The sequence below is a fragment of the Argentina silus genome (genome assembly GCF_951799395.1).
Source record: "Argentina silus genome assembly, chromosome: 10".
Taxonomy (NCBI): Eukaryota; Metazoa; Chordata; class Actinopteri; order Argentiniformes; family Argentinidae; genus Argentina; species Argentina silus.
In genome coordinates this window covers 6,209,225-6,234,132 of record NC_139664.1, presented here as the reverse complement: position 1 = coordinate 6,234,132, position 24,908 = coordinate 6,209,225, and the positions used below count along the sequence as shown (strand labels likewise).

At 42.2% G+C, this 24,908-nt stretch overlaps 5 protein-coding genes across 6 annotated transcripts; 2 read left to right on the top strand and 3 right to left on the bottom strand.

Moving 5' to 3' along the window:
• Positions 1-236: 236 nt before the first annotated feature.
• Positions 237-4,293, bottom strand: ppp1r8b (protein phosphatase 1, regulatory subunit 8b). The gene is made up of 7 exons (XM_083679763.1): positions 4,221-4,293; positions 3,828-3,888; positions 3,279-3,432; positions 2,871-3,088; positions 2,530-2,674; positions 2,287-2,351; positions 237-2,036 (listed from the first exon to the last, which is right to left on the bottom strand). The coding sequence occupies exons 1-7, from the start codon at positions 4,271-4,273 to the stop codon at positions 1,683-1,685; spliced, it is 1,050 nt and encodes a 349-aa protein (XP_083535889.1). The 5' UTR covers positions 4,274-4,293; the 3' UTR covers positions 237-1,682.
• A 491-nt stretch (positions 4,294-4,784) lies between these two features.
• Positions 4,785-8,801, top strand: themis2 (thymocyte selection associated family member 2). Its single transcript, XM_083679732.1, has 6 exons — positions 4,785-4,914; positions 5,460-5,600; positions 5,796-6,221; positions 6,514-7,727; positions 8,000-8,114; positions 8,438-8,801. Exons 1-6 carry the CDS (start codon positions 4,809-4,811, stop codon positions 8,587-8,589), a joined length of 2,154 nt encoding a protein of 717 aa, XP_083535858.1. The 5' UTR covers positions 4,785-4,808; the 3' UTR covers positions 8,590-8,801.
• A 2,405-nt stretch (positions 8,802-11,206) lies between these two features.
• Positions 11,207-16,334, bottom strand: rpa2 (replication protein A2). 2 transcript variants are annotated; one of them, XM_083678479.1, is made up of 9 exons: positions 16,209-16,334; positions 15,845-15,942; positions 15,490-15,591; positions 15,189-15,302; positions 14,914-14,988; positions 12,710-12,826; positions 12,131-12,271; positions 11,856-11,950; positions 11,207-11,746 (listed from the first exon to the last, which is right to left on the bottom strand). In XM_083678479.1, exons 1-9 carry the CDS (start codon positions 16,219-16,221, stop codon positions 11,659-11,661), a joined length of 843 nt encoding a protein of 280 aa, XP_083534605.1. In that variant the 5' UTR covers positions 16,222-16,334; the 3' UTR covers positions 11,207-11,658. The 2 variants fall into 2 exon arrangements, with proteins under 2 accessions (XP_083534605.1, XP_083534606.1); XM_083678480.1 differs by having other exon boundaries at positions 15,845-15,939; positions 16,209-16,312.
• Positions 16,335-17,021: 687 nt separating this feature from the next.
• smpdl3b (sphingomyelin phosphodiesterase acid like 3B) lies at positions 17,022-20,034 on the top strand. Its single transcript, XM_083679589.1, has 8 exons — positions 17,022-17,083; positions 17,276-17,489; positions 17,673-17,770; positions 17,915-18,058; positions 18,187-18,356; positions 18,547-18,727; positions 18,912-19,045; positions 19,223-20,034. Exons 1-8 carry the CDS (start codon positions 17,023-17,025, stop codon positions 19,583-19,585), a joined length of 1,365 nt encoding a protein of 454 aa, XP_083535715.1. The 5' UTR covers position 17,022; the 3' UTR covers positions 19,586-20,034.
• A 126-nt stretch (positions 20,035-20,160) lies between these two features.
• Positions 20,161-23,221, bottom strand: mecr (mitochondrial trans-2-enoyl-CoA reductase). Its single transcript, XM_083678358.1, has 10 exons — positions 22,895-23,221; positions 22,641-22,738; positions 22,392-22,523; positions 22,143-22,286; positions 21,871-21,973; positions 21,430-21,532; positions 21,256-21,329; positions 21,086-21,146; positions 20,850-20,922; positions 20,161-20,668 (listed from the first exon to the last, which is right to left on the bottom strand). Exons 1-10 carry the CDS (start codon positions 23,146-23,148, stop codon positions 20,505-20,507), a joined length of 1,206 nt encoding a protein of 401 aa, XP_083534484.1. The 5' UTR covers positions 23,149-23,221; the 3' UTR covers positions 20,161-20,504.
• Positions 23,222-24,908: the final 1,687 nt, after the last annotated feature.

Sequence of the window (24,908 nt, the reverse complement as noted above, 5' to 3'; positions counted from 1 at the left end):
AGTGACAGCCATCCTGTACATGAGCAATGGATAATGGTGCATTCACATCAGATGCTATGGTCTCACATGAGCATGTAAAATCCAAACTGTTAGCATCCAGTATCTCCATAGCTCCTCTTTTCAATGGCCTTTAACACACAAATGACAGACTGGCTCTGTGAATGAGCTATGCTTATGACTAGGTTCAAAGTCCTCACAAAGGCTCTAGTCAGTGTTTGTCTATGAAATAATGTCCTGAACAAAGAGAATACAAACACTGAATATATTCAAGTGATGTGGGGAGAGATATTGATAGCACTGAACGCTAAGGAACTGTATTATCTGCTGATAATGTCCTTGTGAGTGTTAACTAATAGATCAAGTCAATCGAGTCAAGGGACGCGACAAGATTGTGACAAAGTTCAGTTTTTTTAATTTCATTTACAGTGCATAATGATATTACAAAAAGCCACAGTCATCCCTAAACGGAACAAAAGGTCTGGGCACACCTGTACAAAGTTGTTACAAATAACATTGTTATATTTACATGGGTAAAAAGCTCAACTGTGCCCTACAGCTTGAAGATCACATGAATGTTTCATTAACCAGCACATGACAAGGGAGACCTGGACATTTGACGCTGCTGGTGTGGAAACCTAGAATAGACAATAAAATACACAAAGAGGGTCCACTGTAAGGTTTATTTATCAATTGTTAGCTGCATGTACTGTACAGAGCACCATGTACCATAACCAGAATCATTGAGGGCCCTTAGATCCATACTTAACTTCAGCTTCAAGTCTTTCTCCTCCCATTTGAAACTTGGAAGTCTGGCAACGCAAGACTAGATCCATACTATACAAAGACCTCTCTGGTGGGGCTACATTATTTCAATACTTGTCTGATGTACAAGGTGTTTTATCTGGATCTCAATCAACAGCCAATTGAATTGAGTGAGTCTGGACTCCACCTCGTGGATTATAAGTGTAACAACCACCTATAATCAGTCAGAGCTGCAGGCCTTCCCCATATGCTGTACTTTTGATACAGTGGATTTTAATACTCAAGAGACTTAACTTGTTTGTTAGTGAGATGTCAGTGTGTACTATGGAAGCTGATCAAATAGTTCATTATTTCATCTTCTACTCACAGCCACCATCTTGATAGTGAAAATATAACTCAACATCTTGCCTTCTCTTTGTGGAAAACACTGACCTGACTGTCAATTCCTATTATAATCCATCATGTATAAAAACATTGTTTTTTTACATTACAAATAGATAAAAAATAAAAGTATACAATACACATGTTTACAGTAAGCAAAAACACAACGGCTGAAAATTGTTATCAGACAAATATTGAGACCTTACGTAAGAGAATTGGAGTTACATGCTCACAGTGAATAACCATATTAATGTTGACTGTATGTTTTAAAACACACAGACACAAGCTTCAGCTGCAACTCTTCTAAATGACTTGACTTGGTCTACAAAGAGCAGCGTTTCTTCAAACCGTATTGGAAAACTCATCCAACACTGAGCTCTGATAGAATTGGTGTCAGTCTTCTTGGAATGAACTGAAAGTCTTTTGAGCAGTTTGTGAGGATTAAGTAACATAGAAAACAAGCTGGGGAAAAGTCCCCGATCTCTCCGCCCATACCCTGAGAGTCAGCCCCACCTCTTCCGCACTGTGTGAGGGAGGAGTTAGATGAGCAGGGAGGGGGTTGGCTTTCTTCCTGGCCATGCCTCTTTGGCATACTTCTTCTTGCGTGGCTCGTTGAGGCCCTCGGAGGGATAGGGGCCTGTGACTGGGGTGGGGTTGAGGGTGACAGGGGGCTGGGGGGCGTCTGGGGCCAGGTCCACCTCTGGGGCTGGGTTGGGGAAGGGCAGTGGGAGACCTCCTAGTATGGTAGCCCCTCCTGGGCCTCCCGTGGACTGGCCATCGTGGCTGGTCGGTGGAAGGTCCCCGTATAGGCCACCCCCAAAGGTGTAGTTGTGAATACGTCTCGTTACTACGTCATCGAGACCCAGGGTGGCGTGGCCTTCCATCCTCTTTTTCTAAAGCGGAGATGAAAGTAGAGCATCAGTAATGTGTGTCATATATTAAAGTACACTACCACTACTGAAGCGTAGGCTATCTTTTAGATACTGTCATCTTGAAGAGCAGAGTGATTGAACAGCAAAGACAACTCCATTCATCATGCAGTGCAGTGGCTTATTTATACAAGACATTCTCAATGCATATGTTTCGTGACTTCAAATGAGTTGGGAAAGAAGCACATACTGATATGAACCAGCCGAAGCTTACCTTTATAGGGACGACTGCAGTTTGCACCATGTTCCTGTAGCGGCCAACTGAGGGGTCCACATCCTCTGTAATGTTTTGGTACAAGAAACATTATTACCATAAGTTACGCATTACAACAGCCATAGATTGACAAACTACTTCCTTAGGGTTTCCAAAAACATCTAGAAAAAAAACAGGTATTGCCCTATTGAACCAAGACTATGAGAACACCCTGCACCATTGGGCGAACAAAAAAATATATACCTGGGTTGATGATCTCATCGTCCTCAGTAAAGGAAACTCTGGAGCTCCTCCTCTTCCTCTTGGGCCTCTGGATGTCCAGGTTACCCTCCTCTATGGTCAGTGTGGAGATGCGCTTGTTGTGGGCCGTGTTAAACTCTGTCAGGTTCTGTCACAGCAGACACAAGGAGAGAAACAATTGAGAGGCACGTGATCGAAGTCAGGCATTCAACATAATAACATTTAAAGGCTGGATATAAACTAGTAACCCAATAGACATGTCAACACACATAGGTTTGACCATAACACATTTATATTAATTTATCACAGGAGTAAGGGGAGCGAGCCCACACACACACACAAACCTCTAACTCTGTGTCCTCCATGGGCAACCCTAGCAGGCCCTTTAGCTCCTCGTCCTCCCCGGCCTTGCTGTCCCCTGAGGAGGCATTGGGCTGGCTCTGAGGCTTCTCCCGGATGGTGTAGGCCCGCGTAGAGGCCCCGAATGACATGGTGGAGTCTATGGGAACCTGCTGAGGCTTGTGGGGCTCCAAGCGGATGTGTCCAAGGAAGGTACCATGTGCTAAGGAGGACAAATACATGTTTCATGTACACAATCAGATCCAGACATTAAGGCTTGTTTTGTCTCATTGAATATAGGCTAAGCTCCTATCAACAGTTTTGCTAGCTCTTTTGATAAGGTGAGATACGCTTCACTCACTGTAGTGTATTAGGCCTAGTGGAGTCTTACGATGAAATGCGAGTTCACTTACTGCTATTAAGGTCCATGAGGAACACCCTCTTCAGGTGTTTGTGGTAGACAAGGGCAGCATGGACTCGTGAGCATGACTGATGGTCGGTGGTGAAGTCACACATGTCCGGGTTCCTCCCAAACAAGTAGTACTTCTTCTCATCTATGATCAGTTTCTATGGGGGCAGACAGTTTAAGGCTTCACCATCATGACAAGTAGGGCAACAAGAGTCCTGTTACAACACTGTTTGTTTACTTGTTTAATGAAACAACTCACAACATCACAGATTGAGTTTGTTGTAAAAACAAAACGCATGACACTGTGCCTCTGATTCATAACTCACAAGTGCAGCTTCCCACTCTGAGCTTAAATCTCAGGGCTGGCGTTTGTGTGGCACCTTTTTGAAAACCTGACAGCCATGGAAGTCAGACACCAGTGCACACAGAGAAGGACAACTGGGCTGAGGACAGTCAGGCCAGTGTTTGGTGTCATTGTTGTTGACCAAAGCTGGTCAGTTCAATAATCGTTCCTTAATGATCAACAGTGTAGCGGCAGATTACTGACTCTTACCTCGACCATTTTCTCTCCTTTCATGACGTCCAGATGGAGCCCTGGGGGTGGCTTGCCTGCCCTGAAATCAACATTGATATACATTTACTTCCAATGTAGCTAGGAAGCTAAATCCTTAGCCTTGGTAGAGTCATGTTTCATTAACACCAAACCTGTTGACAGTTTTAATTATATCGCTTGCAACCCAACGCAACCCTTAGGCAAGTTGGCCATTCAATGCAACGTGAGCTCGTTGGCTTGCTCGCTAACTTGAGTAGCTTACCTAGCTAATCACCGTCAACTTAAGAGCCTTCGTAGCTAATAATAGGTAAGCGTTTCTATCTCATGCAAAATTAAAAGCTATGTTTTTGAGCGTTAACAACAAAAATATGTCTATAGTTGCATTGTTCTCACCATGTAGGACAATCAAAAAGAGGTAAGTTTGCATCAGTTGTAGTTGTCGCCATCTTGCCTCATTCCCTATTCACAAACCCACTGAACTCTGGGTAAGGTGGTCTTGCATTATGGGGAATTGTAGTTTTAGCGCTCTGCCTGATAACTCTGTAGTCCTTCTCATTTAGTTTAGAAAGTCACCCAAATAACGGATTTAGTATTGTTGCTTTTAACATTCATACATGTTGGCTACTTTAACTTTTTTAGGATTAGTTTTGACAGTATGGAATGTAGACTACCAATGGTGTAAACTTGTTCCCATGGCTATCTAAAATATATGAGTCAATTGTCTATTGTACTTATTTATATGTGCTTTTGGTAAACTGGTTTATAATCAAATAAAAGTGTAGCCTAAACAGTGGGTGTAATTAAATAGGCATACCGTATAATGCAGTGATCCCTTTCAGCAGAGACTATCAGGGCAAGTTTATAACAAAATGTAACTTCCTCCTTCAAAATTGCGGTTGTTCTACTGGCAGACCATTTGCTCACTTCTTCCTACTGCCTCTGCAGTTAAAATAATCCTTTGACAGCACCAGATCGGTCGTAATGGCAGGCACTGAGACGGTTCTGCCCCTTGATCAATGCATTGCATCTTTGGACCGCGCTTGTCTGCCGAGAATCCTACAGGTTTGCTCAGGGGTATATTTCCAAGGTAAGACTTGTTAAAAGTTGTTTTATTTTTATTTTATGTCACTCAAGAAAAGTGAGTCAGTTAACCCACTTCTCACTTCAGGCACAAACAAATACCACCCATTTACTGAAATTCTTGTGAGGAATAGCAACGTTTTATTCACATGATTATCAACGGCCATTTAAGGTTAATAATAAACTATACATATTCAATAAACGGTCTGTAACACTGTATACCTGTAAACCTGGGCTATTTCATCATTTAGAAATTAATTGATGGGTGTTCAGTCAAAAAAAGCCTAACCATAAAAAAAGAAACTGGCCTAATAAGGAAACAGAAATAAAGATGAAAGTGGACACACATGAGTAAACAGTATAAGATACTGTAATACAAATATGCTTTTCATGAAAATATACATTTGCATGACTTCAGCCTTGTCAAACTACTGCAGCAGTCAGTAATTAATCATTGATGTGGTCACATTTATTTGGCCACATTCTGTGTGCCTTATTGTGTGGTGGTTGTATTGGGGTCATTGTATGGTGGTTGCTGTGTGTTGCTGTTAGGGTCTGTGTATGAGCTCTCTGGGAGTGAGGTATGCCTGTCAACGGGAGATCTTGTGAAGGTCCTCAACATAGAGCTGACGTCTGTCAGGTGTGAGGACATCAGTAACAATTCCAAGTTTGAGCTGCCCCTGAACTATACGGGTAAGACTTTTTTGGACAAATTAACCTAATGTGTTTGAGCTGTGTTTGAGCCCCCCTATTCTATAAAGTAGTATGAACCATTTTAGCATGACTATAGTCTCAGCCATGTGTCCTTGCTACACTGGCTAGCACAAATGATTATTTCAATGCTGTTTGCTGACCAGTGTCTCATTGCACCATTGTGGGTCATCTCAGGTTTGTTCAAGTTGGTTCCAGAGGAGATGCCGTACAACACAGTGGAGGAGATGTTGAGCCTGAGGCCTGTAGGCCTGGACTCCTGCCTCGCCTTCACCTTCACCAGCAAATGTGAGCTTACCATTGAGAACTTCACCCTGGGGGCCGGGAGACTTGTGACCATGCTATCCATCGAGCAGCAGGACGGGAAGGAGGATCATGTCCGCTGTCACCTTAAGGGGCCGGAGGGAGTGTCAGCTGAGGTGCTGGTTCCGGTCTCCTGCCACGGGGAGTTCTATGAGTGTGAGAGTGACCAGTGCTACAACATCCAGGAGATCATGTCCTCGCCCCACCTGTGTAGCCGCCGCTTTCGCTTTAGCAAGACGACAATGTGTGGTGGACCGCTGGTCCTCAGCCCCATCTATCAGATCCAGGCCATCATGCACTGTGAGTACAACCTGGTTCTGAATTAACCAACATCACACCTCCAGAGCCACTGTCTGGGAAAATAAGAGCACTCATCAAGTGATGTCAACATTTTTACTAACCTTAATTCCACCACAAGGAGTGGCATTGTCCTTGTAGGATCAAGATCACTTACTTAAAACTGATACCCATAACTATCTCTACAACTGAAACTACACAATGGACTTTGCATTACCACATATTTTTTTAACAAATTTCACACATTCGTCTCCACCCCCTTGACATAGTTCCTCATTGTCTCTTTTTCTCACAGTACGAAAAAACACAGTGACGTTCCCCTCTAGCTTGGAGGTGGATGTTATTGACGTGACTGACCAATCAAAAGACTTGACCTTTGTAACCCCACTTACTCTGTCGGAAGTTTTCGCCCAGCCGGACAAGGCCTTCCCTACTATGGCCGAGATACTGGAGGGTCCGGAGACTCGGTGTCTGTTGCAATGTAAATGGCTAGCAGAGCTCCGAAAGGGTCGCCACCTGGTGCTCCATGGGCGCGGAACTTCAGCCATGGTCCTGGCGTCCAGCTCGAAGGGGCGGCGGGCGTGCCAGTACTTTCTGGTGTCCCAGCGTTACAACGGGCGGCTGCGGCGGCGTCCACGGGAGTTCAGCTCGGTGTACGATCTGTATATTGCTTCTTCCCGCTTGCCGGGCCTTCAGGTCAGCGTGTCGCGGAACTGCGAGGAGGTGGAGGAGGAGGGCCGGCCTGCACTCAGTGTGGGAGAACAGCTGGAGGTGCTGCACTGCCAGAAGGTGGAGCTGCCCTGCGGAGGAGGCAACAGCCGAGGCCAGAAGCAGACCGTGGAGGCCCTCATTTGTAGACGTCTCCTAGAGGTGGATGAGGACGAGGACGATGAGGAGGACGAGAGGGAGGATGAGAGTGAGGAGGTTTGCCTGCCCCTGTACATGCAGAGTCACTTTGTGGAGAAGATCAAAGACAATAAGAAGTATAAACTGGAGAACTTAGGAAAGGGCCCTGCCCTGCCTTTGGAGGTTAAAGTGGTGACCCGTGACACATTGCTCGAGACTGACCCTCTAGTGGGGTTCTCTTCCCTCAGGCTGGAGGAGGCTACTCTGGAGCCCACAATACAGGCCAGCCTACCCAGTAGGCCAGAGCAATGCTTTGAGATACCCACCCGCTGGCTCAATATGTCCCTCTCTTTTACAAATGACCCCCTGCCTTGGCCTGATGGTCAGCCACCCAAATGTAACCTGGAGACTGTTACCGAGGTGACAGAATCTTTCTATTATGAATTTTGCAAGATGACTGGGTCAGATGAGCCCCCACCACCACGACCACCCAAGCAGAAACCATCAGCAGTCTCAAAGATTGCGAAGAGAACCACCTCTCGACGAGACCCCCCCTGCATTCCTACCGAAAGCAGCTCCCAAACCAATCTCTTGCACCAAGAGATGAGCAATCTGAGTCTTGATTGCAAGAAACCTTCAAGACGTCTTGCTCCTCCACCTCCAGTAAGCACTGCTTTGTAGGACATTCTAGAAAAGAGAACACTTTAAGAACCCTGCTTAAAATAATGGACTCTTAGGTAGATTGACAAAATTCTTGTATTATGTATTCATTGGACTAGGCTACAATCAAACTTCAGTCACCATTTTAAATGTGAGATGTTTAAGAATTGTCTTTTTTTAGCCGATGTACAAGCAATGAACTACATCTCCTGTTTTTCTTTCTTATTTATAGTCAGTTAGCCTACAAATAACACTACTTTTCCTGTCACACAAAGGCTTTCTCAGACAGTTCCCCTCTGCCACTGAAACCTAGAAAGCCTATGACAGGAGTGAAGTCAGGCATGGCCGAGCCAAACACCTACGTGAGAGTCAACAAGTCTAAGAGAAAAGGTACAGTGCATGTACCTTCACCATGTATGTCCTCCATGCATACCATAAAACATGGCTTGTGGGCTGTCATCAGGGGTTACACTTCCTTGAAGTAACCAAATTCAACACCTACTGTATAGTCCCCCTATTTTGGCATCACAGTTCAATCTGAAGTTACATTTTACATAACCTTATTGAGATAAATCTCAATAAAAAAATATTTAAATATATTCTTTCTATATACCGTATAGAAATGTTCTTTAGAGAATAACACAAAGAAAAACTTAAGGTATGGAGTAGTTTTGTACTGGGTGACTCTAAAATCAACACTTATCTTCCAACAGTGATGACACAAGAGGAGCCAGCAGATGTGGACAGTGACCATGACTACGAATTAGTGGACGACTTGGTCGACGTGGTGAAAAGAGCACAGGAAACGTTTCACAGCAACATCTTCGATGAAAAAGTCATTGTCAGTAAGACACTGCATAAGTAGACTGGGCTGTAAAGACTGATGGTGGCCTGGCCATAATAAACCAATTTTGTAAAATGGGATTGTGCAGCAACAGGGTAATAGGATAAATCGCTGGACTCACATTTTATAATCATTCAGTTTTCATTTATTTTGTATGTTTATGTCGCTGCAGTCATAATGACTGTTGTTAACTTTTTGAAGCTTTTTTGTTGTTGTTGTCACAAATGCTAAACGCTTGGAATAAAAAAAGAAAAAAAAAAGATTATTTTATTCATGTGTGAAATCTTACTTTCCTGGTCATGTGTGAGGGGGTATTCCCTATTATTATGTGTATACAAAAACCTTCACTGTTGCTCTGAAAACATTTTTGCATTGCAAATAGAGGACCATGGAATCATACCAAAGTTGTTACTGAAGTGAAACAGAAGTGTTTTTACTTCATGCAAATAGTAGGGTGATCTGAATGATATGGAGAAAAATTACCATACTACATGAGACAATGCAGAGCATTTAATAATAATATCAGTTTCCACAAGAAGGTTTGGCAGAGACTTCTGGCTATATTTTGTTAACAGCAAAGCATATCTAATATTGATAATCTGACTCCAATGTAATTATCACAAAATTGAGTCTGTGCTGATTTAGTGCAAGAAAGGTCAAATATAATGAATGAAATGTGGCTTTAATAATACTGTATACTTACACATCTGTTACAAGGCAAATCTTTCATAGAAAGATATAGAAAGTTATATACTAATAAAGAGAGATGGAGAGATGACCACAGGTCATCCAAAACAATGCTACTCACAACATTGAGTAAATTAGGAGCTGTTTTGCAAGGAGACCAATCGGAATTACAGTATGACCCTTCAGAGAGCTTATAGCCATTTGTTATAATTGGGGGGAGGACAACTGAAGAAGATACAGTGCCTTCGGAAAGTATTCAGACCCCTTCACTTTTTCCACATTTTGTTGTGTTATAGACTCAATTTAAAATGGATTAAATTAAAATCATTTGCCATCAATCCACACACAATACCCAGAATGACAAAGCGAAAACAGGTTTTTGAAATTTCAGTAAATGTATTAAAATTGAAATACAGAAATACCTCATGTACGTAAGTATTCAGACCCTTTGCTTTGACACTCTTAAAATTTGTTCAAATGCAAAAATGTCATCAACAAATCACTCAACAAGTTGAATTGAGTCCCATCTTAATGCAAGGATAATAGTTCATGTAATTCTGGAATTAATATCTTTGTTTTTATAGGGTCTCTGATTTGCACAGGAATCAATTGGCACAATCAAGAAGGCACTGTATGGGGTCAACAACATTAAAATTCACAGACATAAGCCAATATACATGTTTTACTGTTTGTACTCAGTTTTGTGGTTTTAGTTTGCTCTAATGCACTCCAAATCAGAAAGGCACACTTTTCATGAGCATACAGTACTACAGTATGAAATTATCTGTATTCTTAACACAATACATATAAATTCAGTTTGCAGAGCTGATAACCAAATGCGCTAAGATCATGTATTAGCCATCAAACCAGATAACATACCGCATGGACGAGGGTCTGCCTGCACTCAATGTGGGGGAACAGCTGGAGGTGCTGCACTGCCAGAGGGTGGAGCTGGCCCTATGGAGGAGGCAGCAGCCAAGGCCAGAAGCAGACCAAACACATTTATATTTAAATGTGAAAAGTTTAAGAATAGTTTTTTTTGTTGATGTAGAGGCATGTTTTGTTGATGTAAACCTCATGCAAATACCAGAGGTTCCTGTTTCTCTTTTCTGAGAACCTAAAACCCCAAATTTAACACTAATTTTGTTTTCCTGTCACACAAAGGCTTTCTCAGACACTTCCCCTCTGCCACTGAACCCTAGAAAGCCTATGACAGGTGTGAAGTCAGGCATGGCCGAGCCAAACACCTACGTGAAAGTCGACAAGTCTAAGAGAAAAGGTACAGTGCATGTACCTTCACCATGTATGTCCTCCATGCATACCATAAAACATGGCTTGTGGGCTGTCATCAGGGGTTACACTTCCTTGAAGTAACCAACTTCAACACCTACTGTATAGTCCCCCTATTCACAGTTCAATCTGAAGTTACATTTTACATAACGTTATTGAGATATATCTTAATGATTTAAATATATTCTGTCTATATATAGAAGAGTATATGTTTTGCAGGAGATTATGTTTTGCTGAATAAGTCGCCTTCACAGCAGAAAACTGAGGAAACAATATTGTATGAGTTGCACAAAATATGCTTACATTTTCCTGGAAGAGGACTCCCACACCCTCTGCCCAAAGTTGGATTCTGCATTTCAGTATTAGTAGTCCCCCCATATTTAGAATCAAACCTACACCAAGACATGCCATTTGATTGCCTTGAGTATTACACAGTATTGTATTCAGTGTCACATTGTTGTTCTGAAAGAGGGTTACACCCTAATAAGACTTTTTGGTCATGCTCTATTTTCCAACCCCCTATTTCCTAGTTACTTAGAAAGTGACTTTTCCAGTATAATAACATGATTACATCCTAAGAACTACATGTCTATCTATGGCATTTCTCACTTTCCAAATGATGTGAAATGTGAATATCGGAAGAAAACAACACATTTTTCTCAGAAGATACTTTTACTTGAGACAAAAACTAAATATACTTAAGAGATAAGAAAAGCTCAATGGCAATGCTTTTACATGTTCCGCATTATTTTAAATGATGGCATGATACATGAAACACACATAGTAGGAAGTAGTAACAGCATGTCCTCACAAGAAAACCACAAGACTGTGACGCTGTGTGTTCATTTCGCAGAACTGACTAAAATGAAGAGGATGTGAACACCACTACCTAAATTGGACCACGTTGGTCTTTAGGTTCACATTAACCACCAACATTATAAGCACATCACTTGATGATCACTGTACATTAAGATCCCATGTATAACAACAGGTGCTTTTTATTGGGTCAGTACTGAGGGGCATGCTCATAATGCATGTTTGGCTGAGCTCCCAGAGAACGGCCCCTCTGGGTCTCAAGTCTGAGTGCTACACGGGAGGGGGGTTGAAGGTGCTCTAGTCGTCATTGTCCGTAGATTTGAAGTGGTCCTCGTCTATGGTGGAGAAGATGTGTCCTTCGTTGCTGAGGAATTCCACAGCCTGCCTGCGTGTTGAGACAGTGGAAAGAGGTGTTTTAAGTGGAAGAGTTCCCTTTACCAGAACGCTGGTTGTGGTCAAACAGATATGAGAAGAGAGGGTGGGGAATGTCTTACTTGATAACAGGCAAGCTCATGCCGCTGAGTCTCTGCTTCAGGTCCTGTATGCTGATGCCCTGGGCGTCTGGGCAGCTCCTTATCAAGCTCAGCACCTAAGGAGAGGACATGATAAAAAATAACAATAAACCATGCAGGTGCAATATTGTGCCAGTTTAGGTTGAAAAGGGGCCGACAACGCCAAACTATTGTACACAGTATCAGCAGTATTTTATGGTAACATCTGTAATTGGCCAATTAATGGATTTTATTTTTGGCTACCTGTGTACACTCACCTGGTTCTGGCTTGGGCTCAGCCCATTGGCAGACATGTCGTTGGCACCAGAGTATCCTCCTCCCCCTCCCATGCCACCCATTCCAGGCCGTGATATTGGCATCATGCCCGTGTTCATTCCGCCGCCTCCTCCTCCTCCCATCTAAAGGGGAACCAAAACTGTGAGTGGTGTGATGACACATTACATGAGGTTCACAAGACAGCTATTCATATTAAAACACCCAAATGTGTCCAAGACATAACCCAATCTGACTGACATGATTGAAAAGAAAAACACTTAAGATGGTGACGATCAATCTCGATTCGAAAGTTGGGCAGGGTAGATAATGAAGCACACTCAAACTTTGTGGTGACATGATCATGATGTAGGGCTGTGGCAGGAAATGTTTAACCATGTAAGAAACAGTTAAACAAATAAACAACTGCCGTAAACTTTTTAATAAATTCATTTCAAAATTAATGACTTTCGACTGCAAAAAGAAGTTATTTTCCCTTTCTAATAATAATAATAATAATAATAATAATATAACAATATATCCCAAAATGTCATACTTGACACAGCCAATGAGGCAGTTCTCACCATGGCCTGTGGTTTGCTGAGCATCATGTGAGCCTGCACCACCTCCAGCATGTGTGAAGTGATCTCGTTCATGTCTTCCAGGGGCCTGAGACTGAATGCCACCACAGATCTGTGATTCTGGGACAGGAAGTAACACACACACAGTGAGAGACAGTCCGAAAAACAAGAAGGAGTCAATGCATCAGGCTGTTATTCACATTTTGAAGAAAAAAAAAACTAAAAAGAGAAAAAAAACTAAAAAGAGCGCACTCTGCACCCTACATGCATTAGCTTAGTACAGGGGTCCTCAACCTTCTGCAAGCTGGGCCCCCCCAAAGCTGGTTCATTGCAGTTGGGGCCCCCCCTCCTCACCCCCCCTTCCCGGCGCCACCCCCACTACACCACCTTGCATAGATAGATAGATAGATAGATAGATAGATAGATAGATAGATAGATAGATAGATAGATAGCCCTAGGCCAGGCTATTATTGTTAGGCCCACACTATTATTATTATTATAATATTATTATTATCATCATCAGTAGCGGTAGGTAGGCCTATTATCATTACTAGGCTATTGTTATAATTGGCAGTAGCACCAGACTTCTAATGTGAGCTTGCAGGCATTATTATTATTATTATGAGTAGTGGTAGGCCTATTATCATTACTAGGCTATTGTTATAATTGGCAGTAGCACCAGACATCTAATGTGAGCTTGCAGGCATTATTATTATTATTATTATTATGAGTAGTGGTAGGCCTATTATCATTACTAGGCTATTGCTATATAATTATATGAGGTTACATGCTTTATTGTTGTTGTTGTTATTATTATTATTATTACTATTATTATTATCATCATCAGTCGACTATTATCATTACTAGGCTATTGCTATAATTGGGAATTGGCACCAGACCTCTGAAATGAATTTATGCTTTATTATTGTTATTATTACTAGGCCTAATAGTAGGCATATCATCTGCATTTTTTACAGAAGCTTGCAGGTAGGCGATGTTAATGTGAGACCTGAGCCTGCTTTGCAGGTATGCTTCATCGTACCTTCGAAGCTTTTTTGCAGCTGGTGGTGCGTCGGTTGCCTTGTTGGTCCTCACTAGAAATCTCTCCATTTTTGTTTGGTTTTTAAATAATTTGGATGTGGATTAGTTGTGTTTTCAATAAAGTTTATGCTATGATGTAACGATGTGTGCGTGTGTGGCTATGTTGAGAGACTAGTATCGGGGGCTAATCAGTCGGGACTTAGGCACGATCTTTAATACAACAGTACACAATAACGATTTTGCAGGCAACGCAGATTTTATTTTAAGATTTGTAGTCCTTTGTGAGTGAGTGAGTGGGTGAGTGTGTGTGTGTCTTAGTCGCGTGGGTCGTATAGTTGTGTTGCAACACGGTGAAAATGTTGCTAGCTAGTTAGCTAAGTGCACGCCTAGCAGTTAAAAAATTACTGGCTAGGGCTGAGATGGGGATAATCTTTAAAAAGACTGTTTGTGGGGTTAGTCTTTAAAAAGACTGTTTGGGTTTTGAAGTATAGGCCTAAGTAAATCGATATCGAGATTGATAACAGATAGACTAGCGAGAGCTGGCACAAGCGAACTTGGCAAGAGACTAGACTAGAGTGAATGGAGCTACGACGCGTGTGCGGACGCTTATATAGTAGCACTTACGTGACGTCGCGTCACAGGCTCAAAATACTACCCCCTGTATTGGTAGATTTGAAATGAAATTGTGTGGTTGATTTGTTTGTGTGTTATAATAGTCCAACCACTTGCATTTCGACATGGGGGGGAATCTGTTGCATCTCCTTTGTAGGTCTACTAATAGCCAGTGAGTCCGTGATTTTTCGTGTTTTTTTTTCCCCATCCTGTAGCCTACTCGCGCCCCCCCGGGAGAGTGTCCGTGCCCCCCCACCACTGGCTTAGTACAACGTTCTTGGAACGGTCAATGGTCCATTACTTGTAAACTGATTCTCAAAATCATGCGCTTCTACAACCTTTAAAAGAGAAGTAAGGGGCGCTCAGTGGTGTAGCACACTAAGGCGCATACCATACCATCGCAAGGTCGCTGGTTCGATTCCGGCCATCGACATATCCTGCATGTCATCCCTCCTCTCTCTCACCCATCCTTCCTGTCATTCTCTACTATCCCAATAAAGCAGAAATGCCCAAAAAATATTTATTAAAAAAATGAAAAGAAGAGATGACCTCACCTGGAAGGAGCGCATGTTGCCAGAGACCTTGACGTATGTGCCTGGGGGGACAACAGTGCTGTCCACACTGGGATCCTATGAGTGACAGAAGAGGAGGAGACGGTAGAATTCAGCTTCTCATTGAAGTCAACACTCAAACACCTTCAATCATAAGTAGGAGGCGGACATCAGTGAATGAATATTTACAAAGTTATTCTCCCAGTGTTGAATCATAGATGATTACTGTAGATGCTTTTATTGCTAGGCAGCCTGTTAGTGCTCCTAGTAAGATTCACCTCTGTGTCTATCCACTGCTTCACGTCCATAGGGGCCCCTGTCATGTCATCGACTTTGTATTGGATGTTGGTCATGGATTTGTCTGTGCTTCTGATGATTCCCACAATGGTTAACTAAAACACAAATGGAGATACAAGGAGGAGGTGAATTGTGTGCACTATGCAGACTGTGCATGTGAAAACAGTCAAATACATTTATTAATGCGGACATCAACATCTTAAATGCATTATCATAGCCATTGCACCTCACACTCCAACAATGATCAACATCCCAATTTATGGAGATGCGAATAGTGCTTACCTGGCCAACCTCCACCTCTCCTACTCTGAAGACATCCTCTGCTTGGGCTGCAGACATGAGCTGGGAGACTGTGCATGGGATTATGTGCTGGGCACGTTGCCTCTGTAATTCACACACACACGTTTGTTACTGTCAAACGAATTTAACATTGTTTCACATCAGTTTCATCCTACTATCAACACTATGGCTGACAAGTGTGCAGGGAAGGATTAGATTAAGGTGCAAAACAGTTTCACATCTCGGCTTCAAGACATTATTGACAGCCCATTTCTAACTAATATAAACCACTTGTTTGGAACTGTTGTTGACTGTATTGCCAAGAAATTAGGTTTTTGATAAAATGAGGAATGCAGACCCCTTTCTTCTCTCCTCCCTGGGATGCAGCAGGTGATGCGAATCCTCCCGGGGACTGAGTGTATCCACCACCCATGTTTGATTCACCATATGATCCTCCTCGAGTGAAAACAACAGACATTGACACGTTAGCCACTGCTACCTCTTAGCTAGCTATAGGTCGGTGCCATTTCAGAACACGTGTCAGCAGCATTTATTAACTAGCTAGTTTTTCGACTCAGCTGCACTACACGGCTAATATCGTGACGACAACAATAGAACAGAAATAGCTTGCTACTGCTAAGTACATAGGTACTGGCGCAAGCAAGTAGTAGCCTACATAATGGCTATTTTGACAGCACATAAAGTGGCAAAAGCAAACTCACCTTGATTCCACATGGTGTCGTAAATCCACTGTAACTAGGTTAAAGACAATAAACTGAGTACAACGTGTACAAAGTCAAGACTGTCGTTCCCCTCCTTGTATAATTCCGCGCGCTGGAAAGTTGACAGTAGACAACGCATGCGTCCTGCGGAACTGCCGCGAAATCCGCTGGCCAATCAGATACTCTCACTAGATCTAGTAAACCAATGCGCGTCCGGGGCAAAGAGTTGAAATATGATTGAAGTTTATTGTTGATTGGAACATATTTTTTATTGTGGTTTATCAGTCTCAAGAACATGGAAAAGAAACAAAAAGGGCCTATTATATTACTTTAATATGAATAGACACTTAACCGTGTTGACAGCAGTTCAAAGTTGGCGGTGGGACAGATATTTTTGGTAAATCTCATCAGATCATGAGACGCCAATTGCCATGCATAACAACATACATTAGTGCTGGCTCCTCCAGAATATTCAAATTAACCATTTATTAAAATAAATGCAGTGTGATGTCGTGGTCATGTGGATTATCTTTTTTCTGCACAGCAAGTAAGTTTGGACAAACAAACAACAAACCACTATAGCCAACACAGTTATATATTATATAGAAAATAGCACTGAATTTAAATCTTATGTGAGAACTACTACTTTAGATGAAACACTTCTTTTAACGTGTTGGATTTAATTTATTGTTTCTTATCTTTTATAGACGTTTCAACTTGATGAGTGTTGCATGTGTCAACGAAAGATAACGGCATGTCCGCCCTTGGTCCGATTCTAGCTACACCTTGAAAGTTAGACAGCACTATGGCAGCTATGTGGGCGAGCCTCCTCTCTTGTCTGCTCTTCACATGCGTGAAAACTCTGGCGCTTTCTGGTGAGTGCACTATACATATCAACATGGCATGCTTGTTGTTTTAAGTAAATTATTTAATTTCTTTAACAACAGACATTGTAGTGCTATAGAGCATTTGTATCCATTCACTGTTTGATGTGTATAGCGATCATAGATGGACCTATCATGCGTAACAAATTGCACCTCTCATGTCATGCGTGTTTTTTATTTCAGGAAACTTCTGGCATATTACAGATTTACACTGGGACCCAACCTATAATCTCACCAACAATCCCGAATTTGTGTGTGCGTCCAGCGGGAAACGCCCTACGCTGAATGCGGGTAAATTTGGAGACTATCTCTGTGATGCGCCATGGGACCTCATCAACTCCACAATGTATGCCATGAAACATATTCTGCCAGATCCGGATTTCATCGTCTGGACTGGGTAGGCATCAACAGCATAATAATATCGCCCTTGTTGCCTTGTGGAATAGGCTAAAAACTTTAAACTGTCAAATAACTTGACGACTGCTCCCATGTTAAGTCTCTGTACACTTGTGATTCTATTGATTTTTTGTGAGAACTGCTTTCAAACAAACAAACAACCTGAAATTTGCCTTTTGCACAGAGATGACACGCATCATGTCCCTGACGAGGATCTGGGAGAAGAGGCGGTGCTCTCTATTATCGACAAGCTCACCAACATCATAAAGCTTGTTTTTCCAAGTGCGTCTAACTTCATTGTGGGAATAGATCGGTTTGTTGGGACCACACTAAAACAACAAACATTTACTTTCATTGTTTTGATATAGGAATTTCTGTTTATAAATATTCATATAGCTTTTTTTTAAACTAATGAAACCGTTTCAGGTACTAAAGTATACTCTGCACTGGGCAACCATGACTATCACCCGAAGAGCCAGCTACCCCCAGACCAGAACAACATATATGAACAGATTGCACAGATGTGGCAGGGCTGGTTGGAGCCTGACTCTCAAAAAACTTTCAGGACAGGTAGGCTGACAGATCGTGTTATAAGACCTGCTTGTAAGGAACACCATGGAGTCTGGAATGGGTACACTGCAATATATGATTAAGATATAGCGTACTAATGTGTGTTTCCACTCTTCCACTGTTTACAGGTGGTTACTATACAGAGAAGCTGCTGAACCAACCAGGTTTCAGGGTTGTGGTCCTCAACACTAACCTATACTATAGCCAGAACAAGCTGACAGAAAACATGGAGGATCCAGCTGACCAGTTCAACTGGACAGACCAAGTTCTGACAGAAGCTGCCAAAAACAAAGAAAAGGTCTCAATTTGCTATGTGTGAAATAAGAAATAACTACTACATAAGATAAATGAATCGACCAGTCAAAGACAAGCTACTGTAAATATAGCAAAGATAAATATTACTATGGAAATGTCCTCCTGTTCTTGAAATAATGCCTGTATTGTATACTCTGTGGCTTTAAATATCACACACTGACTTCTTCTCTTAGGTGTACATCATTGGACACGTTCCACCGGGTTTCTTTGAGAAGAAGCGGCGTACGTCTTGGTTTCGGCCCATTTTCAATAAACGCTACCTGCAGCTGATCCAGAAGCATCACTCGGTCATTATTGGACAGTTCTTCGGTCATCATCACACTGACAGCTTCCGCATGTTCTACAACTCAGAAGGTGCAGTGTAATTAAACAGGCATTAACTGTATATTACACAAGCTTTCTCATGAAACAATTTTCCAACTCATGGCTATTGCTGGTTGAATACCAACCTAAGATAAAGAGTGTCACCATTTGCCAATCTTAACAGTATATGTGTGCCTTTTTCGTCTCTGCCATCTTGTCAACTGTCTCTCCTCAGGATCACCCATCAGTGCCATGTTCCTGACCCCTGGGGTCACTCCCTGGAAGACCACCCTACCAGGGGTGGTGGACGGAGCCAACAATCCTGGCATCCGCGTCTTCGAATATAACACCCAAACCCTCCTGGTCGAAGTAAGAGGCAATGCTGACTCATCCCCAAAACAACGATTGTATTAACTACAGATCTGAACCTCAATTTGATTAAGTTGTTGTACAGAGACACAACTCTTACCATGAACAACATAGCTTGGTAATTCTGCCATCTCCTTCCAAACTCAGCCTTCTTTGTCTTTAACTCTCTCCACACAGGACATGGTGACCTACTACCTGAATCTGACCCATGCCAACGTGGCCCATGCACGCTGGGAGAAGGAGTACCGTCTCACAGAGAGCTTCCGTGTGCCGGACGCCTCCCCAGCCTCCATGCATCAGGTGGTGAAACGCATGGCGTCCGACCGATGCTACCTACAGAAGTACTACGAGTTCAACTCAGTCAACTACGACCTGACAGAGTGCAACAGCGGCTGCCGTATCGACCATTTGTGCGCTGCCCGTGAAGTAGACTTTGAGAGATACGAGCACTGTCTGGAGAAAGAGGGGGCAGCCTCTATTAGTCTTGCCTTGATGCCAGTCCTCTCTGTGGCACTTAGCCTGGTCTGGGCTAGCAATTAACTATCCCACTGTGCGACAGAATGACCCATCGATGGAGCACTTCTTCCCAATTTTGTGTTAAGGGACACTGTGATGTTTTCGACACAATGTCTGTCCTGAATGTCAGTGTTTTAATATAACAAAGTAGTTTATTCTGTTAAAACTAATCATGATACATGGAAGACTATACTGTGTGTGTACACCCTTTCAGTATTTATACATATGTGCAATACATTTGCAATCACATGCCATGCTTGTTAAAGTAAGTCATACTATGAAAAGTTAACTTTTTTAACAGGCCCACAACCTTTGATTTCAATATGTTTTACTTGTTTTCTTTTAAACTCATGTGTTGTTGAAGAAAAAGTGTATTGCTACTGCCTGAAAATCATGTAAATGTTTCCGGTTTTCTAGTTGCAGATTCTGTTCAGTTGAACCTGGCAGTGGAAGCCATGCTGCCAATTGAAATGCTACCCATATGTATTAATAAATAACTAAATGATAAAACAGAAACTTCTCTAATTATTGCTGTTATCTCAACTATACTTGCTCTAGTCCATATAACCAGGAACTGCAACCCTGCAATATCTCGCCATCTCTTTATTACAGTGCTTTGTTGGGACACCATGTGTTACATAAAATATGCAAGATAAATAAGTATGTACAGACAAGTTGGCAAAGGATCCCGGACAATTCCAGAGGATCGTCCAGTAACCTCATACAGAATAGGGGCTATAACAGTATGTGACTGGCGCCAGTCTACGTAGATGGTACAGATAACATATACTGGACTTCGAGCTTGTAGAGAAGATGCGCATTTATTGAACATGTGCTTGAGCAACATATTTCCAACAATGATGCGGCGGTCTTGAGATCGCACCCAGTGAACGTGCCATGGCCTTGTGTGTATGGAGAGTATGATTGGAGCTGGTCAGGCTGGTCACATAACCAGGACCTGTTTGGCTGAGGTGAATGGCTTCATGGCTGTGTCCAGTGCATGGCGGAAGTCTTGGATGCCCACCTCTGAGCAGGCTGGTGCAGTCAGCTTTCCCTGGCGGATCAGGGAGCAAAGGTCATCCAGCATGCCTCGTAGGGCGCCCTCATCTGGGGAGACAAAGAAATCTAGTCTGAGGACTCAAAAGGCTTCACTGCGTATCATAAAAGATTGTTAAAAGCTTTATAAAAAAAAGTTCAGTATTTAAACATCAAGCTGTATTACATTAAAAGGTCCAAGTGACAGAAAAACAATTGTGAGAGGCATGCCAATCAAATATGCCTGACTTACCTTGAGAGTGATCTCTCTTCCATTGGGTGACCCAAAACCCGTGCACCTTCACATTTTTGAAGATAAGAGCACTCTGAGGGGAGGAGAGAATAACGTGAGGACATTTATGAGCTAAAGAGGCATGGCCATTTAAATGTAGTATGTTTATAGGTAGGAGAGAGAACAAATGTTTTGAATTAGAACTGTTCCAAGAGGCACATGACAGAAATGAGGAATACTAGGAGGAGGAGTCTTACCACAGGAACAATAACTGGCTGTTTGGCCATCCCTCCGTATGTCACCATTGACCCCCCAACTCTGGCAACCGTGAGAGAAAAGCAGTTAACTATTATCTCTATCAAAATCTCTTGAATGTCATAACATCAAGCTCTTGCAGCAAAGGAGGGTTTGTCACTTGGATACTCACTGTAACTGACGCAGGAGTTCTGTTGCGCTCTTACCCCCAACACCGTTCAGTGCCAGCTTAGGCCTTGGACAGGTCTATGAGAGACAAAAATATCCATAATGACATAATGTTTACCTTCTTTTACCATAAACAACATTATGACATGTAGCATTTTCAGCTGTAACAAACCCAGACCTTGAAGAGTTCCTTAATTTTCGGCTGCCTCAGTGTCTCCTCTTTGATCACATGACTAGCACCCATGGCCTTCAGCCTATCAGTGAGCTGCATGAGGTCTGGCCTGTGAGAGGAGAGGTACAAATACATTCAGTCAGGTCAGCCAGACATCACATTAGTCAGTCTCTCACACATGAGTTTGTATGATGGCAATGGGTTACGACCATGTTCATGGACAAGTACACAAAGTGCTCTCTTTGTTGTCCCACAGTGATTAGCTGATAACCCAGGGTGTAGCTCTGAAGAAAATTACATATATCCTTATGGCAGAATATTAGCTCGACAGAGGTAATGGTTAACCTCATTGGGATTTTGATGTTGTTTCAAACTCCTAATCAGTCACTGAATCATAAGGGATTTTTCAATGTAGCTTATTCTAGTCTGCACAGTGATTGGATTTACCTGTCTCGGACAACGTTGATGGTGTGGATTCCCCTTGCAGCAGCTATCTGTATTACAGCTTGACCAACACCACTGTTGGCTGCATTCTGGATAACAGAGTCACCTGAGGGCCCAGAAAATATTCAGTCAAAAAGGAGGCTGTTTAATGACCCTACTAAGTGATGTGATCCAAGAGGTTTCGGTTCTATATGAGATTGATGCTCACTTGGGTAAGGGTTTAATGGGTAAGATGGATAAGATCTAGCAGCCACTGTTTAAGACAGTAACAGTACCTGGCTTGAGGTCCTCAAAGTCAGAGAGCATCCTGAAGGCAGTGCAAGGGTTAACCCCGAGCGTGGCTGCAGAGAGCAGGGGAATGTCATTGGGCAGTGAGATCACATCCTCTTCAGCCAGCACCGCTGCTGTCCTCCACGTCCCTACACACACAATTCCATATTTCTAAGACATATGAAGGACTGGTAGGGGCCCAACTGTAAAATCATGTTCTGTTCAGTAATTATTTGGCACAAGCAATTACTCACCTAATCCAGCATCTCTTGGGATAACCCAGTCTCCTGGTTTGAGTGCTTTCACCTGGCTGCCTACCTCCAGTACCTGGGCCACCCCTTCGTTTCCTCCGACTGCTGGTAGGTCTGGTAGAATGGCATAGGTGCCTGTAAGAACAAGATATTGACATTTGGTATGTCTCAGTAATCAAGAATAACCAGGGTTTGGAATAGAGATAGGCTACAGTCTGTTTCAACGTTTCTGTTATTTTCCTTATTCTGTACCTTGAATCATGTTTATATCAGATGGGTTGATTGGAGCTGCCAGTATCTTTACAAGGATACTCTTTGCACTGATGGAGGGTAAGTCCATGTTCTCCAACCTGACAGCCATACAATACATTTCATGAACCCTCTGGGACACTTGGGATATCTTTCCCAATACATCTGCAACTATCAAATCAAATTGTGTAGCTACTTGAGCAAGTTGTACTGTTATGGTAAGGTGCACTATCATTTTGACATAGTGGCATTCTTACTTAACAACTTGACCAGGGTCCCCGTGGTTTCTGAAAACTAGCGCCGCACAGCCCCTGGTTGAAGATCCGGTGTAACACCTAAAACGCAGGGAACTGTCACCCCTCGCGCTTGACAATAGCCGCAGCGGCTCACCAGCTGTACTGTACGGCGATGTTGACTGTTGTTGATGTCCAGTGGCGTAATTGCTGCATGTTGTCTGCCTCCTCGCCCCGGTTCTTTTGAATAATAACCAAACGATACGTGAAACCTTCATTTTGAAACATTTAATTGTCTTCAATTCTCTGTAAATAAAGTATATTTTGCTAACATTATGGTTGCTCAGCTGACACAGTAGGCAGCCATATTGAATTAACACTTGCCAGAATGTCAACGAGTACACACTGCCCCTGCTGGTGGATGTGCGGTATAATCACATTTCATACACAGTAGAAACGCAGTAGAAAAATGTAAACATAGTATGGTCCTAAATGGCCATGTGTGCAAACATTTGGGAGAAAAAATACAAGACTGAGTAAGTTCATATTGACGTGTTTATTATGAAATGAAATATGAATATGTCTTCACATATTAAAACTCACAGTTTTCTTTGCAATGCATGCTTCATACCATTTAACAAACTGAGTAACAATTTTAACCAATGACCACAATTTACTGAGGTGCCTGAGATATCTTGAGACTTCTGTTTATGCCAGCAAACATTGATACATTCCTCAGTAATAAATGCACATTCTTTGGAAATGACTTCAGCCATTTACACCATAGATACCACCATACATATCACTGAATAAAATGGCTATGGTCACAAACAAACAATGGTAAAACATAGGAAACCCACACATTACACAAGGTCACTTATGTATACAGTATGCTTTTCTGCAATCCCCATGTCACCCTGAGCACAGATTATAATAAACTCTGTCCTTTGACTTTAAGGTCAATCTAACCCATCTAACACCCAACAATCAAATCACAATGTGGCAACACATCAATGGGGAGTCAAAGAGGTTTGGATAGATTAGTTCTGCTCAAACACACACGGTTCAATGATGACTTTGGCTTTAAAAGGTTAGCTGTGCCTTACAAGATACCCATTTCATTGATATAATCATTGAGGTACAGTATTGTAAACATTACATCACGTCAATTTGGCACTTCCATTACTTATTTCTACCAGTCCAGAACAGTGAAAAAGTAACTAAGCAATAGATCTGTGAATGAGCTAAAACGAGTAACATTTCATCGGCCCACAACGGAGGACTTGAGTAATGCCTATAAAGACAAAATGTGGGATATTTATTTGAAGTAATGGTGGCATACGTATTGTCAAACAGCTCTGATATAATTTTGTCATCAGAATGCCTAACAGACATGAGGATAACACTTGTAGGTGTGTGTCCCTTGTTAATAGAATGAGTAAGTCAAGCAGCATTCATTTCATATGATCACATTCCTACTGAAATGTTTTGGAAATCCCAGCTTTGTTATTTGAAACATACTGAAAAAAAAAGCACACAACTTCAATCTTACTAGACACAGACCATGTTTTATGTTTGCAATAAGCCCACAGAACCAAGTCAATGGACACTTCCATGCTTCCACCACCTCTTAAACACGTAAGTATCTACTTGTATAATTTGGAAAATAATATATCCCACCACCAAAAGCAATATTCTGGGCATGAAGTAAGATTTTAACAGTGTAAAGTACATCAATCATGACACATTCTTTTTCGTCAAAAGCACTGATAGTCTGAAATACCATGTTTTAGTCATGTATTGAGACAAGACAACCCCAGTTTGTATACGACTAGCCCCAATACTTGAACAATATTCTACTAACCCCCCCATCTACAACAATTATAGAGGAAAAAGATACAATAGTGGAACATCATAATCATTATTCGTGGCATATTATTATGTAAGGAAATAAAGGTAAAATCAGCAGACTTGATAAATTATATAAGTATATAATAATGTTGTATAAAACTCCCATGTCATGACATGTTAAGACTCG

Excerpts from the sequence above, each read along its gene's own strand:
- ppp1r8b (XM_083679763.1), bottom strand. The coding sequence starts at position 4,273 with ATGGCGACAACTACAACTGATGCAAACTTACCTCTTTTTGATTGTCCT. Across the intron at positions 3,433-3,827 it reads AAGGAGAGAAAATGGTCGAG|AAACTGATCATAGATGAGAA; the intron begins GTAAGAGTCAGT and ends CTGCCCCCATAG. Across the intron at positions 2,675-2,870 it reads TGGAGGACACAGAGTTAGAG|AACCTGACAGAGTTTAACAC; the intron begins GTTTGTGTGTGT and ends CTGCTGTGACAG.
- themis2 (XM_083679732.1), top strand. The coding sequence starts at position 4,809 with ATGGCAGGCACTGAGACGGTTCTGCCCCTTGATCAATGCATTGCATCT. Across the intron at positions 5,601-5,795 it reads GCTGCCCCTGAACTATACGG|GTTTGTTCAAGTTGGTTCCA; the intron begins GTAAGACTTTTT and ends GGGTCATCTCAG. Across the intron at positions 7,728-7,999 it reads GTCTTGCTCCTCCACCTCCA|GCTTTCTCAGACAGTTCCCC; the intron begins GTAAGCACTGCT and ends TGTCACACAAAG.
- rpa2 (XM_083678479.1), bottom strand. Across the intron at positions 15,592-15,844 it reads AGGGAGGAGAGAAGAAAGGG|AGGCAACGTGCCCAGCACAT; the intron begins GTCTGCATTCCT and ends TGTGAATTACAG. Across the intron at positions 11,747-11,855 it reads ATGAGCTTGCCTGTTATCAA|GCAGGCTGTGGAATTCCTCA; the intron begins GTAAGACATTCC and ends CTCAACACGCAG.
- smpdl3b (XM_083679589.1), top strand. The coding sequence starts at position 17,023 with ATGTGGGCGAGCCTCCTCTCTTGTCTGCTCTTCACATGCGTGAAAACT. Across the intron at positions 18,059-18,186 it reads TCAAAAAACTTTCAGGACAG|GTGGTTACTATACAGAGAAG; the intron begins GTAGGCTGACAG and ends CACTGTTTACAG. Across the intron at positions 18,357-18,546 it reads CTGCCAAAAACAAAGAAAAG|GTGTACATCATTGGACACGT; the intron begins GTCTCAATTTGC and ends TTCTTCTCTTAG.
- mecr (XM_083678358.1), bottom strand. The coding sequence starts at position 23,148 with ATGAAGGTTTCACGTATCGTTTGGTTATTATTCAAAAGAACCGGGGCG. Across the intron at positions 22,739-22,894 it reads GACCCTGGTCAAGTTGTTAA|GTTGGAGAACATGGACTTAC; the intron begins GTAAGAATGCCA and ends TATGGCTGTCAG. Across the intron at positions 21,974-22,142 it reads CTTTGAGGACCTCAAGCCAG|GTGACTCTGTTATCCAGAAT; the intron begins GTACTGTTACTG and ends CTGGGCCCTCAG.